This window comes from Danio rerio, chromosome 2, assembly GCF_049306965.1.
Source record: "Danio rerio strain Tuebingen ecotype United States chromosome 2, GRCz12tu, whole genome shotgun sequence".
Taxonomy (NCBI): Eukaryota; Metazoa; Chordata; class Actinopteri; order Cypriniformes; family Danionidae; genus Danio; species Danio rerio.
This window is the reverse complement of record NC_133177.1, coordinates 55,454,658-55,470,000: the sequence shown is the minus strand read 5'-3', so window position 1 is coordinate 55,470,000 and position 15,343 is coordinate 55,454,658. Positions and strand designations below refer to the sequence as shown.

The 15,343-nt window shown below is 37.2% G+C and overlaps 1 protein-coding gene across 3 annotated transcripts in view; it reads right to left on the bottom strand.

Annotated features, from left to right (window-relative positions):
- shda (Src homology 2 domain containing transforming protein D, a) overlaps nucleotides 1–14,741 on the bottom strand; it is a 40,429-nt gene extending 25,688 nt beyond the window's left edge. Inside the window, exons 1-4 of one of the 3 annotated variants that reach the window (XM_073918544.1) lie at nucleotides 14,621–14,741; nucleotides 12,003–12,067; nucleotides 11,474–11,810; nucleotides 733–886 (exon numbers count right to left, since the gene is read on the bottom strand). In XM_073918544.1, coding sequence (XP_073774645.1) covers nucleotides 733–886; nucleotides 11,474–11,806 — 487 coding nt within the window. In that variant the 5' untranslated portion in view covers nucleotides 11,807–11,810; nucleotides 12,003–12,067; nucleotides 14,621–14,741. Of the gene's footprint in view, nucleotides 1–732; nucleotides 887–11,473; nucleotides 11,811–12,002; nucleotides 12,068–14,294; nucleotides 14,528–14,620 lie in introns of those variants that run through there. The other 2 variants (NM_001110835.1, XM_073918548.1) reach the window with 2 other exon arrangements.
- Between the last annotated feature and the right edge of the window lie 602 nt (nucleotides 14,742–15,343).

Genomic DNA, 15,343 nt, shown 5'->3' with positions numbered 1-15,343 from the left:
CTAACGCACAGACGAAGGGGAGAAAGACTGACTGTGTTTACATGGACATCAGTAATCGAATTATTTGCCAAATTATTAAATGGTGGACTTTAACTGCAGTTTGGCTCTTTCATTTAGGAATTTCATTCATGCCCCTCATGACAAACGAGATATTTGATTCAAGGAATTGCTGGAAGCATGTATTTTTCATGCAATGTTACCGCACAGCGAATGAGAGAAAAAAAACCTCCGCATTTCTCGGTAACTTAGATGCACTCGGTAGGTAGTGTCAAAGCCATGTGTGTTATTCCTGTCACAAAATTCGGCGAAAATCCAACACGACGGTAAGTTTGATTGTGGTGCTTAGATGTTTACACTTGGAGAGCAGCATTTACAGAAGATTTTTCAGTCCACCATTTAAATGCTGGAAACCCTCCTCACGTTCATTACTAAAGCAAAGTTAAACTGCTATGTACCGCATTATCTAGAACACAGGTGTCAAACTCAGTTCCAAAAGGACTGCAGCTCTGCACAGTTTAGTTCCAACCCTAATTAAACACACCTGATCAAACTAATTAAGTCCTTCAGGCTTGTTTGAAACCTACAGGTAAGGGTGTTGGAGCAGGGTTGGAACTAAACTGTGCAGGGCTTCGGCCCTCCAGGAATTGAGTTTGACGCCCCTGCACTAGAATAACAGTGTCTGAATAAAAGCCCTTCGTTTCTCTCTCAACCCTGAACAGAAAAAGCTCGTACCGTTTATGAATCGCTGGGCCTCAAACGGCTCCATGTAACTGCTGCAGGCCTCCACTGCGTTCTGTTCCCAGCCGGGTCTGGGCCGCGGGTCTGGCCTGGCGTCAAACGGGTCCGAGTAATCCGTCTCTCCAACCACAGGAGCCGAAGGAACCACCTGGGGGAAAGAAGCATCAAAGTGTGTTCAATAATAGTGCTGCAACTGCACACATGGCTCGATATGCGCTTCAGCTTTGAAGTCAGTTCTAAATGTTGTTTATTATTATTTTATGAAACAGTGCCAAAGCTTTATGTGATTAATAGACAGGAGGTATGCTATTTAATATGTAGTGAAGGGTTTTCCTTGCAACAAATGAAAAGCAAGAACATTTTTTTATTAATACGGATTCATTAAAATTAAGAAACACAAAACTAGAAGTGCTACATGTGCAATGTTTAAAATAATGTACAGTTGAAGTCAGAATTATTCGCCCTCCTCTGGGTTTTATTTTCTGTTTCAAATATTTCCCAAATGATGGTTAACAGAGCATGGAAATTTTAACTGTTTTTCCAATAATATTTTTTTCTTCTGGAGAAAGTCTTATTTGCTTTATTTCAGCTAGAATGAAAGCAGTTTTTTTTTTTTACTATTTTAAAGGGCACATAATTTACCCCTTTTTATGATTTAATATTAATATTATGGTTCTTCTGAGTGTGCCAGTTTAGGTTCAGTTCAACACACAGTTCAGACGTTTTTATTATAATGTGTTTTAAGAGTTCACACTTAGCTGATGATTGGTAATAAGTTAGTTTGGCATGCTGTCCCGGGAGAGAGCCCCGAGCTCAAAAGATCCTCGAGCCCGGAGCTCCCTTCCGTTGCAGGGCGAGAGGGGAGTTTGACTCGGGTAGATCTCGAGGACCCCCCCCCCCTCCTGCTGCGTAAGGATTGCTAAGGTGATGTGTTGCTGACAGAATTGAATTTGGTGCTAATTTGGTTTAGTCAATTTACTTAGTCTCATTTTTTTGGGGGTGTGGGAGGAAACCGGAGGACCCGGGGAAAACCCACGCAAGCACGGGGAGAACATGAACTCCGCGCGAAAATGCTGACCGGTTGGGTGGATACCCGAGTCGGAGGCATTTTTTGCTGTGAGGCCGCAGTGCTAGCCACTGGGCCGCCATGCTGCCCTGTAGAAAAGAGGAGGAGAGGGGGTGGAAGGGGAGATTCTTCAAAACGAAGATGACTAAAGGTAGGGTGTTTGGTTATTTATACTGGGTTAGGAATAGCCTGATTGGTGGTTCATTCATTAGCTTGACTCGGGCTTGAGCACATGATCCTCTCGAAATTAGTTTATGAATAAACTTCACTAAAAAGTGTCATGTTGGGGATGTTTACACAGTTTGCTGTTTTAGGGGCGTGTTGCTTCACAGTTCCGGCTTCCCGCCCAATGTAACAAGGGGGCGGAGCCAAGAGCTCCTACGCTCTGTGTTTGCAACAGACAGGCTGACAGACAGAGAGAGAGAAGCTAACCTGAGCTAGGATGAGCATTCAGCCGTACATGTACAACTCGGGACACTCTGGACCAAGCAGAGAGAACACAATCATTTGCGTCTTTGTTTAGTCTTGGTGTACAAGTGCCGAGCTTGACACCGAGACTAATAACCACACACACTTAATTAACTTTGACTGAAGCAACGAATGCGCCGTGACAAGGCACACCAGACACACTCAGTGACGCGGCAGAAACATGAAGTGTCCCTAATCGTTGCGCCACGCATTCCAAAACTCCAAACACAGGCCTCCACCAGGGCAAACACAACAGTGCTGAGCCGCTGACCCGAAGCTCCGCCACGTGCACCCCGACAGAAACCCCGCGCCAAGCCGCTGACCCGAAGCTTCGCCGCGTGCACCCCGACAGACACCCACGCCCAGAACTCCGAAATGTACCGCGTCACACCACGCAAAAGGTACAAGCAATAAACCCGATTATAGCGATAATGTGGAGAATGTTGATCTTGTGTTAAGCCCAATGAGCCTTTCATCAAAAAATAGAGCATGGGTGTACCTTTAATGAAATCGCTTTGACTCACGTGCTGAAAATGGCGGACGTGCATCAAGAAACTGAGGATATGATCGTGATGCAAGGCTGTCAGTCAATATTGGTGGGCGGGGGGGCCGCACTCCTACGTAAAGTTGTGGTTGGTCTGAAAACCGCTCCAATTGCTCCACCATTTTTTTATTGTTAAATTGAAAAAAAAAAAGGACTGGGTGTGTTTATATCACCCCAATATGACGGTCTATACACTAAACTTACACACATGTCTGTCCAAACAGCTTGAAAAGTAGATTTTTTTACCATAGGTGCCCTTTAAGGTCAATATTATTAAACCTCTTAAGCAATATTCATTTTCGATTGTTTACAGAACAAATCATCGATATAAAATGACTTGCCTAACTACTCTAACTTGCCTAATTAACCTAGTTAAGACTTTAAATGTCACTTTAAGCTGAATACTAGCGTCTTTCCAAATATCTAGTCAAAAATTCATGGCAAAGATAAAATAAATCAGTTATTATAAATGAGTTATTAAAAAATTATGTTTAGAAATGTTTTAAAAAAAAAAACTTCTCTCCGTTAAACAGAAATTGGGGAAAAATATTCAGGAGGGCTAATAATTCTGATGTTGAATGATGCAAACAAGATGTTGAACAAGATGACTATGAAATCAAAATCAATCGTAGAGTTTTAGACCATATTTGATTATGCTAGCTTTTATGTACATTGTGGGTTTAACTTATTCAAACACTTAGCTCAAATTCATTCAGGAGTAAATCACTCCAGTGTTGCTCTAAGACAAAACACAAATGTTGAGTGTCGGTTTGTTTGGAACGGCTTTAAATGGTAAAACAGAAAATAACAATATTGTGTTTAAAATGCAAGTCACTCCATATAAAATTCACGCTATTTTTTGGGGTGAAATTGCACTCTTGTTTGTTTGATATTACTTAACTCTTTAATAAACTTATACAGAGGAGAAAATAAGTATTGAACACAAGAGGTTTTTTTTTCTTGGGAAAAATAATTCTAAAGGAGCTGTTGACATGGAGTTGAACCAAGTTTTGGTAAAAACCCAAACAATACAAACATAAAGATAAAACAACACAAAAATCTGAAAAATAAGTTGTGTAATAACAACAAAATGACACAAGGAGAAAGAGCTGAACTACTGAAATGTGTTTAATACTTTATATAAAAGGCTTTTTTCTCATCTGGAGAATGAGGTCACATGCATTGCTCAGGTGTGAGTCAATCAAATCTGATCTTCATTTAGTATTGTCTATTGGATTGGAGTCAGGTGATTGGCTGGGCCATTCTACAGCTTGATTTTCTTTCTCTGAAAGCATTTGAGAGTTTCCTTGGCTGTGTTTTGGATCATTGTTTTGCTGAAATGTCCACTCTGGTTCTATATTTATCATCCTGCTAATGTAGATGTTGGACTGAAACAGCTAATATTCATTTACACTGAGGAAGAGCAAAAGGTTGCGGAAGAACTAGAGATTTCAGCGGCCGTCTGGGCTTTCACCGCAATTCTACACCTCTCTTTCTACATCTGTTTAATACTATTTCTCTGTCATTTCATTTTATTACACTTAACTAGGGCCAGACGGAATCTGCAGATATTTTTTGCCATTTCTGTGGAAAGTTTTGGTAAAAATCTGCGGATTTCTGCGAAGTTATTTTGTGAGTATCATAACTAAAACCATAATATATGCAGGGCTCAACAATAAGGACTGCCCGATGGCCCGGGGCCAGCGTGTGAGATGCTCGGGACAGTAGACAGGATCGTTACTGGCCCGATCGGGCCACTAATGCCCTATCAGTAAAGTTTAATTTGCCTGTGACTATTTGTCAATTGCGTGCAAATACAGTCAGAATAGAGAAATCGTTTGTGTTTTCAAATGTCTAAATTTAAAAGCCTTCAAATGTTACCTTCTCGGTTCTTCTTATCTGATTGAATGTTGTGAGCATGTTATTTTTTTCCGTAACAACCAGTACAGCTAAGAGACAGAAACATGGCAGCAACATCAAGTGATGATGCTAAAGGAAAACATTTGTCTCTAACGTCTTGGAAGCAGACATTTACGAGGGTACACAATGACAAAAAAAAAGGAAGTGATGTTTTGTACAGTTTGCCGTTAGTTTGGCAGGTCAGTCATCTTTTGTTTTGCAAAAAAAATACCTGCACATTTTGCTACTTTTGTTTGCAAAACACTTTATCAACATTTTTTAACTATTAAAATTCTAGATTTACAAACATTTTGACTTTTTTTTTTTATTTGTGGCTAAGAAATAGCTATTAACTTTTTTGGTGGGGCCAGTGACAATATTAGCAGGGCAATTAAAAATCTGAACCACTGTTCCGATCGGGCCAGTAGAAAAAATACTTAGCGTTGAACCCTGATGTGAATTTAAAAATGACACCTTTTTAACTTTTATGTAACATTTAAAATGCAAATACAATTAGATTCACTTTATTTGGTAAACAAAGCAAGTCTCTCATAGTATATCTACTAAAAGACAGAAAATATTACACATTTACTTAAGTAAATAAACAGAATTAATGATGGGCTAAAAATCTGTGAACAATCTGCGGAATTCTGCGCGCGCAGATTTTGTGTGGGCCTACTTATAACTTAATTTGTAAACTAATTAGTTTAGTTTTCTTTGCATATACAGATTCTGTTGGTTGTTACCAACATTTGGTGAAAATTTCAAGTCAACAGCACCTTTAGAAATATGTTTTCTGAGAAAAATGGTGACGTGTACAATACATATTTTCCCTGCTGAAAAACAAAAACCCATAATTAAATTACAATAACTGTAACGCCTGGGTTCACAACAGGAAGGCACAGGATCTCAGGATTATTAAAACACGTATATTCATTGATAACACTTACGGAGATGAACACAAGAAGAACATGGGGTGAAGACTGAAGACCAACTTAGCGAATACCGGAAAAGGACTGAATGAAACTAAGGGCTATAAATACACTGGGGATGATGAGACTGTACATACAGGGGATGAACACAGGTGACACTGACGGACATAATGACATGGCAGGAATGGGAACAAAGGAACACATGGTAAGGGTCACATGATGAAAACACACACACACACACACACACACACGGAAGACAGGTTAAGACAATAACAACACGAAGTCAAAATCTTTTTTTGTTAACTTGAAAAAAGCTCAAATAAAATATTAATATTGGGTTAAAAGGACACTGCTAAATATTCAGCATCTAACTGAAGTACTAGCTATTACAATATGATAGATGTAAAGACATAAAAATAATAAAAACTAATGAAAATTACAAATACAAAAAGAATACTACTTTTTTGTCTTAAAAAATAATTCTTACACTGCAGAGAAAAAATGTGATTGCTTCTAAATATATCCCTGTTTTATTGCTTTACAAAACAGAAAAACAAGAATATTAAATCACAGATTTGAAGTGACATAACAGCATATTCATTTTGGGACGCTCAATCCTGTTAAAAGAAAAAACAGAGAGTGACAAAGAGGGTTGGTGTGTGATAGTTCATAAAGCCCGCAGGCATCGGGATTAAATGCATTTGGGTTAATGAAATTGATTCCCTATTCTCCACCCTTCACCTCTGACAAAAGACAATCATCACCCGGCCAAAGCTCAGGAAACACGAGCGAATGCTACGGTTTGTTATGAAATCCGCAAAAAACCCATGTGCACCAAACATATCTACTCCAACAGAATCAAACATCAGCATAATCCTAGGAAAACAATCCCTGCAGCATTCATAACAAACAATATCAAACAATAAACCAATGTCTCAGGACTACAAATGCAATACACACTCACACACGCACACACACAACACTTCTAAAGTCTTATATTTTTCTATCTATCTTATATTTTATTATCTATCTATCTATCTATCTATCTATCTATCTATCTATCTATCTATCTATCTATCTATCTATCTATCTATCTATCTATCTATCTATCTATCTATATTTCTATCGTTCTATCTTTATCTATCCGTCTGTCTGTCTGTCTGTCTGTCTGTCTGTCTGTCTGTCTGTCTGTCTGTCTGTCTGTCTGTCTGTCTATCTATCTATCTATCTATCTATCTACCTGTCTGTCACTTAATTCATGTGATCACGATAATAATATATGCAATACACGTATAGGGAGGGGTACCGAAACTCTGTACTTTATCGGTATCGGTGCTACATTATAAAAGAGCAAAGTATCGATAAGCTCTGACGTTAACAGTTCTGCTATAAGTACTGGAGAAATATTGCTTACTGCACATTACTTACAGTAGCATTTTAACTGACCAAACTTTTTTAATTTGCGATATTTGATATTTATCTGCAAAGCTGGCAATCTCACATGAGAAATGCTCATGTTTCTGGCGTAAGTGTAAATGCTCGCCTTTCTGGCATCAAGTATAAAAGTCTTTACAGTTCTCGACTGTGCGTGTGCACTCAGCAGAGACTCGCGCTAAGCGCATACACATGGCTCACGACACAGACTCGTGCTCACACAGCTCGTAAGCTTGGGGAGTGAATCAAATGGTTTGGGTTTCCCAAGTGGACAGCAACAATGCCCGTTGCTACAAACGCAACAAGTTGTTTACTTGTATGAGCGGAAATGCAAGCAATCTGGCTAAATAAAATATCTTTCAAAAGTGCATTGACTGTTTAGCTACTAATGGTAACTTAACATCATCCAAATCGTTATGCCAGCAGTGAATCACCTAAATTAGTACAACATTAATAGTTAAATAAACACACACATTCATTTACAATGAAAACAGTATTTCTTTTTTTAGGTATAGCCTAAATAAATCTTAAACATTAAAAATGCATTTACATCAGCTGTAAGACGGCCTACATCCTTAAAAACCTTGAGTTATTTTTTTAATCCAATGGTTGAGTTAAAAATATTTTATGCTTTGTTGGGTTAGTTTTAACCTTTATTTGGTTATTTAGTTAATAATTCAACCAGTTGGGTTAAAAAATATATATTTATCTATCTATCAACAGTCAACTGATTTAACTGACACAGAACATTTGTATTAATATATGTGTGTAATGGCGTTTTTTGCATTATAGTATGTATTTAAGCTAATAATATTGTTGTTTTTTTATCAAATTACCTCTCAGTGTCGTGTTTTTTCTATCCGTTTCACCTGCAATCTTAATTGTTGATGATACAAGCAAGCGATTCGTAGCCAATCTATTAAATGGATAATAACTTTGTGGCTGGAACTTAAAATGTAATGAAAATAAAGCATTTTTAATTTTTTTGACAACTGCATGTTATTTATTTACACAGCAATAATTATGATATTAATAGTAGTACTAGTAATAGTAGCAATAGTAATACCAGAATGGAAAAAAAATTAATCAAAATAACCCAATTTGTTGGGTTAAAATAACCCATAGTTGAGAAGGTGCTATATAGTTGGGTTATATGTTGGGGTATTTTTAACCCAACTATTCTAACTGGGTATGAATAGCCTAATAATAAACTATGGTAATTAGGAAATTATATTTTAAAAAAAAATACAGCTTATTTTTACATTGCAATATGCTCAAAAACTGTATTAAAAACACATGTAAACTCCCAAATCACAGTTAACTCATTTATGTGTAGGCGTTAATGAAAAATCATAAACATTAAACTGCATTTTGTAACTCAAAGAGGGTAGTTTTAACTGCAGGGAGCACAATAAACCAAGAAAGTTCTCGACTTCTGCCAGAAAAGTCCAACATGTGTCATTGTCCTTCAAACCATTGTACTTCTTTTGCTTTATTGTACATTAAAAACATAATAATAATAATAATAAAGTTGTAAATTCTAGCGGCTAGAGCTGAAAATAATCCCTAATGGTGGGAAAATGACAAAAGCTAATCAGAGTCAGAATATCTGTGAGGTTTTCATTTATTCATGGTGTTTTTAAGACTAGATGTTTGCACTTTGACAGTTTTTAATCTGAATTTGAATAAATTAGATCTGAAAAATATATTTTACCTATTTATTTTAATATTATTAAATACATAAATGATTTTAAAACATAGCTAATAAAAATAGCATTTTTCAAGAGAAATGTTGTCATATAAATATCGCTATCACCAGGGAATAACAATATATTGTTTGAGTATCGATATCGCAATGCATGTATCCGCAATAGTCCCCTCGCAGGATCAGATCATTAAGAAACATTAATATATAAAAGATATTATTTTTTCTGCAACTAAACAATCTATCATTTATAATAACGAAGGTCTAAGAAAACACACCAAAACCCATCAGTAAAATATTTTCACGTGTAAATATTAGACAGTGTTACAACATTCAAGTTGTAACACAAAACTGGAAAACACTTGAAATGGCAATTAATCATCAAGATGACACAATTTATCAAAAGGTTGCTTGACATTTGACCTGTGCATTTTTTCCCCCATACATAAACACAAGGAGCCTTTAAAAGCACACAGTTCCTTCTGATAACACTCCCACTTAAGCTCGACATGAGCGTATGTTTTTTTTTTTTGTCATGGAACTTTTATTCTTGCAAACAGCATTTTACAACAACTTACACACCATATACAATCATATCTAGCCCTAACAAAACTATCCTCAAAATAAAACAATCAACATCTGATGGAAAAAAGGAACAAGTAAAAAAAAAAACATACATGTATACACTAGGGCTGAATGATTGAAAAAAGTGCCCATGCTACTGTGACGGTTGGGTTTAGGGTAGGGGGAGGTGTGGGCAATCGTCAACTATGTAGTAGACCTTGTACTGCCCACTAAGGTAAGGTAGTGCCCATGCTACTGTGACGGTTGCGTTTAGGGTAGGGGGAGGTATGGGAGATCGTCAACTACGTAGTGTACCTTGTACTGCCCACTAAGGCAGTGGTTCTCAAAGTGGGAGTCGGGACCCCACGAGGGGTCGCGGGCCAATGAAGGGGGGTCGCCTGGTGATTTTTCAAAAATCTATTTATTTTTATTAAACCATAAGAATTAACATATTTTATCCATAACTATACTGAAAATAAAAATAGTCGTTTATAGTTACTATATACTATATAGTTACTATAGTAGCTTATAGTTACTAGTTCTATTGGATTGCGACCCCTGGGGTAATTACATTATATTAAAGGCAGCAATAGCATCAGATGTATTTTGATTTTATAACATCAGGTTATACTTTCTGGCACATTTAAAGCACTGACACAAATTTAATTGGTGTGTGTGTGTCATTGCATGCAAGGTTTCTGTATTTATAACCACCTCAGAGGATATTGGGGGTCGCGAGTCACTGGCATTGTTATTTTTGGGGTCGCGGGCTGAAAAGTTTGGGAACCCCTGCACTAAGGTAAGGTAGTGCCCATGCTACTGTGATGGTTGAGTTAAGGGTAGGGGGAGGTGTAGGCGATCGTCAACTACGAAGTGGACCTTGTACCGCCCACTAAGGTAAGGTAATGCCCATGCTACTGTGACCGTTGGGTTTAGGGTAGAGGGAGGTATAGGCGATCGTCAACTACGTAGTGTACCTTCCTTGTACTGGCCACTAAGGTAAAGTAGTGCCCATGCTACTGTGACGGTTGAGTTAAGGGTAGGGGGAGGTGTAGGCGATCGTCAACTACGAAGTGGACCTTGTACCACCCACTAAGGTAAGGTAATGCCCATGCTACTGTGACGGTTGGGTTTAGGGTAGGGGGAGGTGTAGGCGATCGTCAAGTATGTAGTGGACCTTGTACCGCCCCCTAAGGTAAGGTAGTGCCCATGCTACTGTGATGGTTGGGTTTAGGGTAGGGGAAGGTGTAGGCGATCATCCACTACGTAGTGGACCTGGTCAACTATGTCATCAAACTGCGGGCTGCAGCGAGGACTGTCTCATCCCTCGACACAGAAGTATAAATCAGCCTTAACAGTATTCAGCTACAGATATTGAATAATCACAATGAGACAATGTGTCTCATTTCTAGTCCAAATATCCAAAAATTCTTAGAGCAAGTCAAAATATAGTTTTATTTTTATCTTTCAGCAAATACGTCAAAATTAAAGTTTTTTCCTTCAAGCAAGCAACATTATCTATCCTGTTTTAACGTTGAAAAAGATATTTGATTATATTTATACTTTTTTTATTGGCATAAATCGTATAAATTCTATATAAACACAATAATTAAATACAACTCTGTAGCTCCTGGTCAATTACTGACCAGAAAACTAATTCAGACTTTTTAAATCGCTAAATAATGCAACAAATTGTTACCACATTTCAAAAACGTGTCCTCCCCTACTGCTGATATTGCATTTAATTTTCTCAAGTTTTAAAAAGAAGACCAAATCATTGAGTCACAATAAAATACAGGGGGGTTGTGGGAAAGTCCAAGACAACAGTGTTCTGTGCCTAGCGAGAAGAGATGCAAAAGCCACAATGTCAGCCGGTGTCCGGCTTAAAGGCTGACACTGAGGGGGAACACCAAAGACTGGTGATAAATTTGACCCCCAGAATATCAGAAAATATTTTAAAGAAACTAATCCAATAGTTTTGCAACTTGGGAGAAAATACAAACACATGACTAAGGGTTCATGGAGCAGTTTTTGTTTGTTTTTTTAAAGAATTTTAAGGCAAATTACAGTGTAAAAGAAGCCAGGAAAAGGCATGAGCGTATGTTAAGAAAACAAGAACTTACAGGGGCCTGCGGTTCCTCAAAGGTCACGATGTTTAGCGGCGTTTTGCTGCGCCCGAATTCCTGAGATTCCACTTTGATCAGTCTGTGTTTGGGAGAGACGATCTTCACCTCCACGCCGTTAGACAGCACTGTACTGAACGTCGGGAAGGTTTCTATAGAGCCAGAGCCGTTTACAACCCGGTGCTCAGAGGAGTCGTACGGGTCCTCGAAGTCCAGGTCTTTCTGAGTCCTGTAGGCCCGGAGGATCTCGCTTTCAGTGTAGTCCGGTTTGGGAGGCTGCGGTGGTCCTTTCCTGCTGCCAAAACTCAGGTGATCTCTAAACCACTTTGCCATGGGTCTACAGCCAACACAAGAAGAAAACATCCAAGCAAATGTAAATAAAACAAGCTTTGTGCTTCTAAAAAAAGGGACTTTATCCTAGCTCCTCCATTGAGTACAATCTGTAAATCCTGGAACACCTTACTAATAAGTGACTTATTACTCACTGTGAGTCAATAAACCACAAATATGATATTATGCAAGTGCTTACCTCAGTTTCCCCAATGCATTGATGCTTTAGAACATCCGGCTCCAATTTTTGTGCAATAAATTGATCTGGAAAGCAGGGAAATAACAAGTTAAAAAAGTAAAATACGTAAATAAAGTCAGATTTAGAGTGTTTTTAGACTGCTTCACTGTAAAAGATTTATTATGTGAAATGATTCTCTACTGTACTTCCTTTTTATGTCTTTCCAGAGACTTCTCTTCATCTTTGAAACACAAATATAGTTCTGATCCAAACTACTAAATTGTTTAGAAAAATAACAGGATTTTAACTCTTTCAATTATCAATCTTATCACTGATTTGGTGAAAAACACAAAATGATGTATTTTCAATATAAAAAGTAATCGAGGACGGGATTTTTTTTTTTAACTGTTCATCTTTGAAACTTAAATATAGACATTTCATTAATATAAATGAGAGAGATTTCAGTCCCTTTATGAAGTTTCTTCCCACAACATATTTATAAATGATTATTCGATCAGCTTAATGCACGTTTTTTTTCTGAAGAACTAATTAATCATCATTTTAATTTAGACACAAAAGCTCTAGCATGCTTGATTAACATGTGATAAGCAATGAGGTTTGATCTCAAATACCAAGCAAGCAGGTATGGATGAGCAAAGTTCATTGATCAATGTTTATATTCAAATAAAAGCCTGAATTAAATGCGTTCATCATGAAATGTGATCAAGCTTTTTCTTAAACAGCTTGGTTTGTTTAGTTTTGATCAAAAATACAAAATTGTTTAGAAAAATTACAGGATTTTAACTATTTAACTGCCAAGTTCACAAATAATATCACTGATTTGGTGGTTAAAAAAAAAACACAAAATGATGCATTTTCAATATAAAAAGTAATCGCGGACTGGATTTTTTTTAACTGTTCGTCTTTGAAACACAAATATAGATATTTTTATTACTATAAATGAGAGAGATTTTAGTCCCTTTATGAAGTTTCTTCCCACAAAAAATGATAAATGGTTATTCAATCAGTTTAACGCACGTTTTTTTTCTGAGGAACTAATATATCATCATTTTAATTTAGACACAAAAGCTTTAGCATGCTTGATTGACACGTGAAAAGCAATGAGGTTTGATCTCAAACACCAAGCAGGTATGGATAAGCAAAAGTTCATTGATCAATATTTATATTCAAATAAAAGCCTATTGAGCATTGAGATCAGCAGGACCAACATTGAGACCAGCAAAACCAGCATTGAGACCAGCAGGACGAACATTGAGACCAGCAAAACCAGCATTGAGACCAGCAGGACGAACATTGAGACCAGCAAAACCAGCATTGAGACCAGCAAAACCAGCATTGAGATCAGTAGGACCAACATGGAGACTAGCAAAACCAGCATTAAAACAAGCAAGACCAGCATACCAGCATCAACATACCTTACCAGCATATGCTGTTTTTTCAGCAGGGAGGGTAGTCAATTTGCCAGTGTATCATTGAGATTTAAATAAATAAATAAATAAATAAATAAATACATACATACATACATACATACATACATACATACATACATACATACATACATACATAAATAAATAAATAAAAGCATTTTATTTTTCAAAATATGTGTCAAAATAAGATTTGCTAGCTGAAACACAGAAAAAAAGTTATGGCCAAAATAAGACTTAAAATCACCCCATAGTGGATGAAAACATCCCCAACAGCATATAAAGGTTAAAGTTAAGTTTTCTCAAATAAATCTCTCAAAACTCTAAAGATACAACGAGTTACAGTAAAACAAACGTACAACAAAAGTGGGCTACATTTATAATGCTTAATATCATATTTAAACTTTAAAAAGTGGTTCTTTTACTTTCATTTAATATAAAAATAAAGAATATAAGAAAGTGAGTGTCATTAAGATTATCATCTTTACTTTCTGCCTAACAACTGCTTTATACTCCCCGAAGGAAAGTAAACAATACGGATTTAGGACAAAACCGGCGTGAATAAACAGTTGCACAATTTTAATATAAAGTGAGCTGTATAAGCATATGCATCCATTCCAGACATATATAGCCTACATATAACGTAATTAGATGATAATTTAATCATGACGGCAATTTTACTCAAAAAGAAAGTTTCAGACACAAAAGCCCTCACACAGCACAATCTTGCCAAAGAATCCTGTCAAAACAAGTACATGCATCAACTGCACACACCCACTTTCTTACTCTTGCCACATAATTCAGCACATAACACAAACACTTGTGATTTTTACTACCAAAAACGAAGAAATTTTATAAGGAAACTTACGTTAGCATGCTGGCTAACATTTCCAAACTCCGCCATTATAACCTTAATCACTTTCGTCGTCGACGAATTTGATAATACTCACTAATACCACTGTAGGCTGTAAATATGATTGAAATGCTGCACTAATATAACGCATTAAAGTAAAAAAACATCAATTTGAAGCTGCATTTTGTTAGCCGGCTTGCTGTTTGGCTAACGTTAACTGTGCAAGCGCGCGACCCAGATGAATACACACATACGAGCGTGTTTAAAACGCTCATATAATATGACAGTTTTGACTTATTAAAATAATTTAGTAACCACTAAAGCATTAGCATAACACTCACCTGTCAATAAAGGACGGTTGGAAGTGATAAAACAAAGCAGTTGTGAGAAAATTCCCAAAAAAAAAGTGAAGAGCGCGTGCATATGGATGGATGGAGAGTTGCATTGGATTGCATTGGTGGTGGTTGTTTCAGCAGCAGCAGCAGCAGCAGCAGCAGCACATAAGCTCGACTTGTTTGGTTGAAGCCCACTGGAGAGTTGCATTGTCTTTGTTCTTGCTGAGGCATTTCATTTCACACAGAGGCTCGTGCTTTGGCATGCATTTTGCAAATTGTTGTATGCCTGCAACAAACAGTATGAAGTGCTATCATTAAAGTGCATGCTTTTTAGATTAAAAAGAGATTATGAGGAATAAACATGCATAAGCACAGGGGTTTCTGCTTAACTAAACAGACACTTAGATAAGATCTAGTTCGATGCATGCCCCATCTGTCACGTCAACCCTCATTAACACCTTTTCCATCAGCACACAGAGGTCAGCCTGTAAGGTTAGAAGGTCACAGGCACTTTGGGGATCAATATGAGGGATGGTAAACAATGGCTTGTCCAAACATTGGCTGTTGCATTGAAAACCGTGCAATTAGGGTATTTAAATGATGCCTGTGAAGTTAACAATTCACAAATTATGTGATAAACAATAGCTAACAGTTAGGTTTTGTTTGTTAAAATGATAGTTCACTCTGAAAATGAAAACTATGTACATTTATTCAGCCTTTACTTCTTCC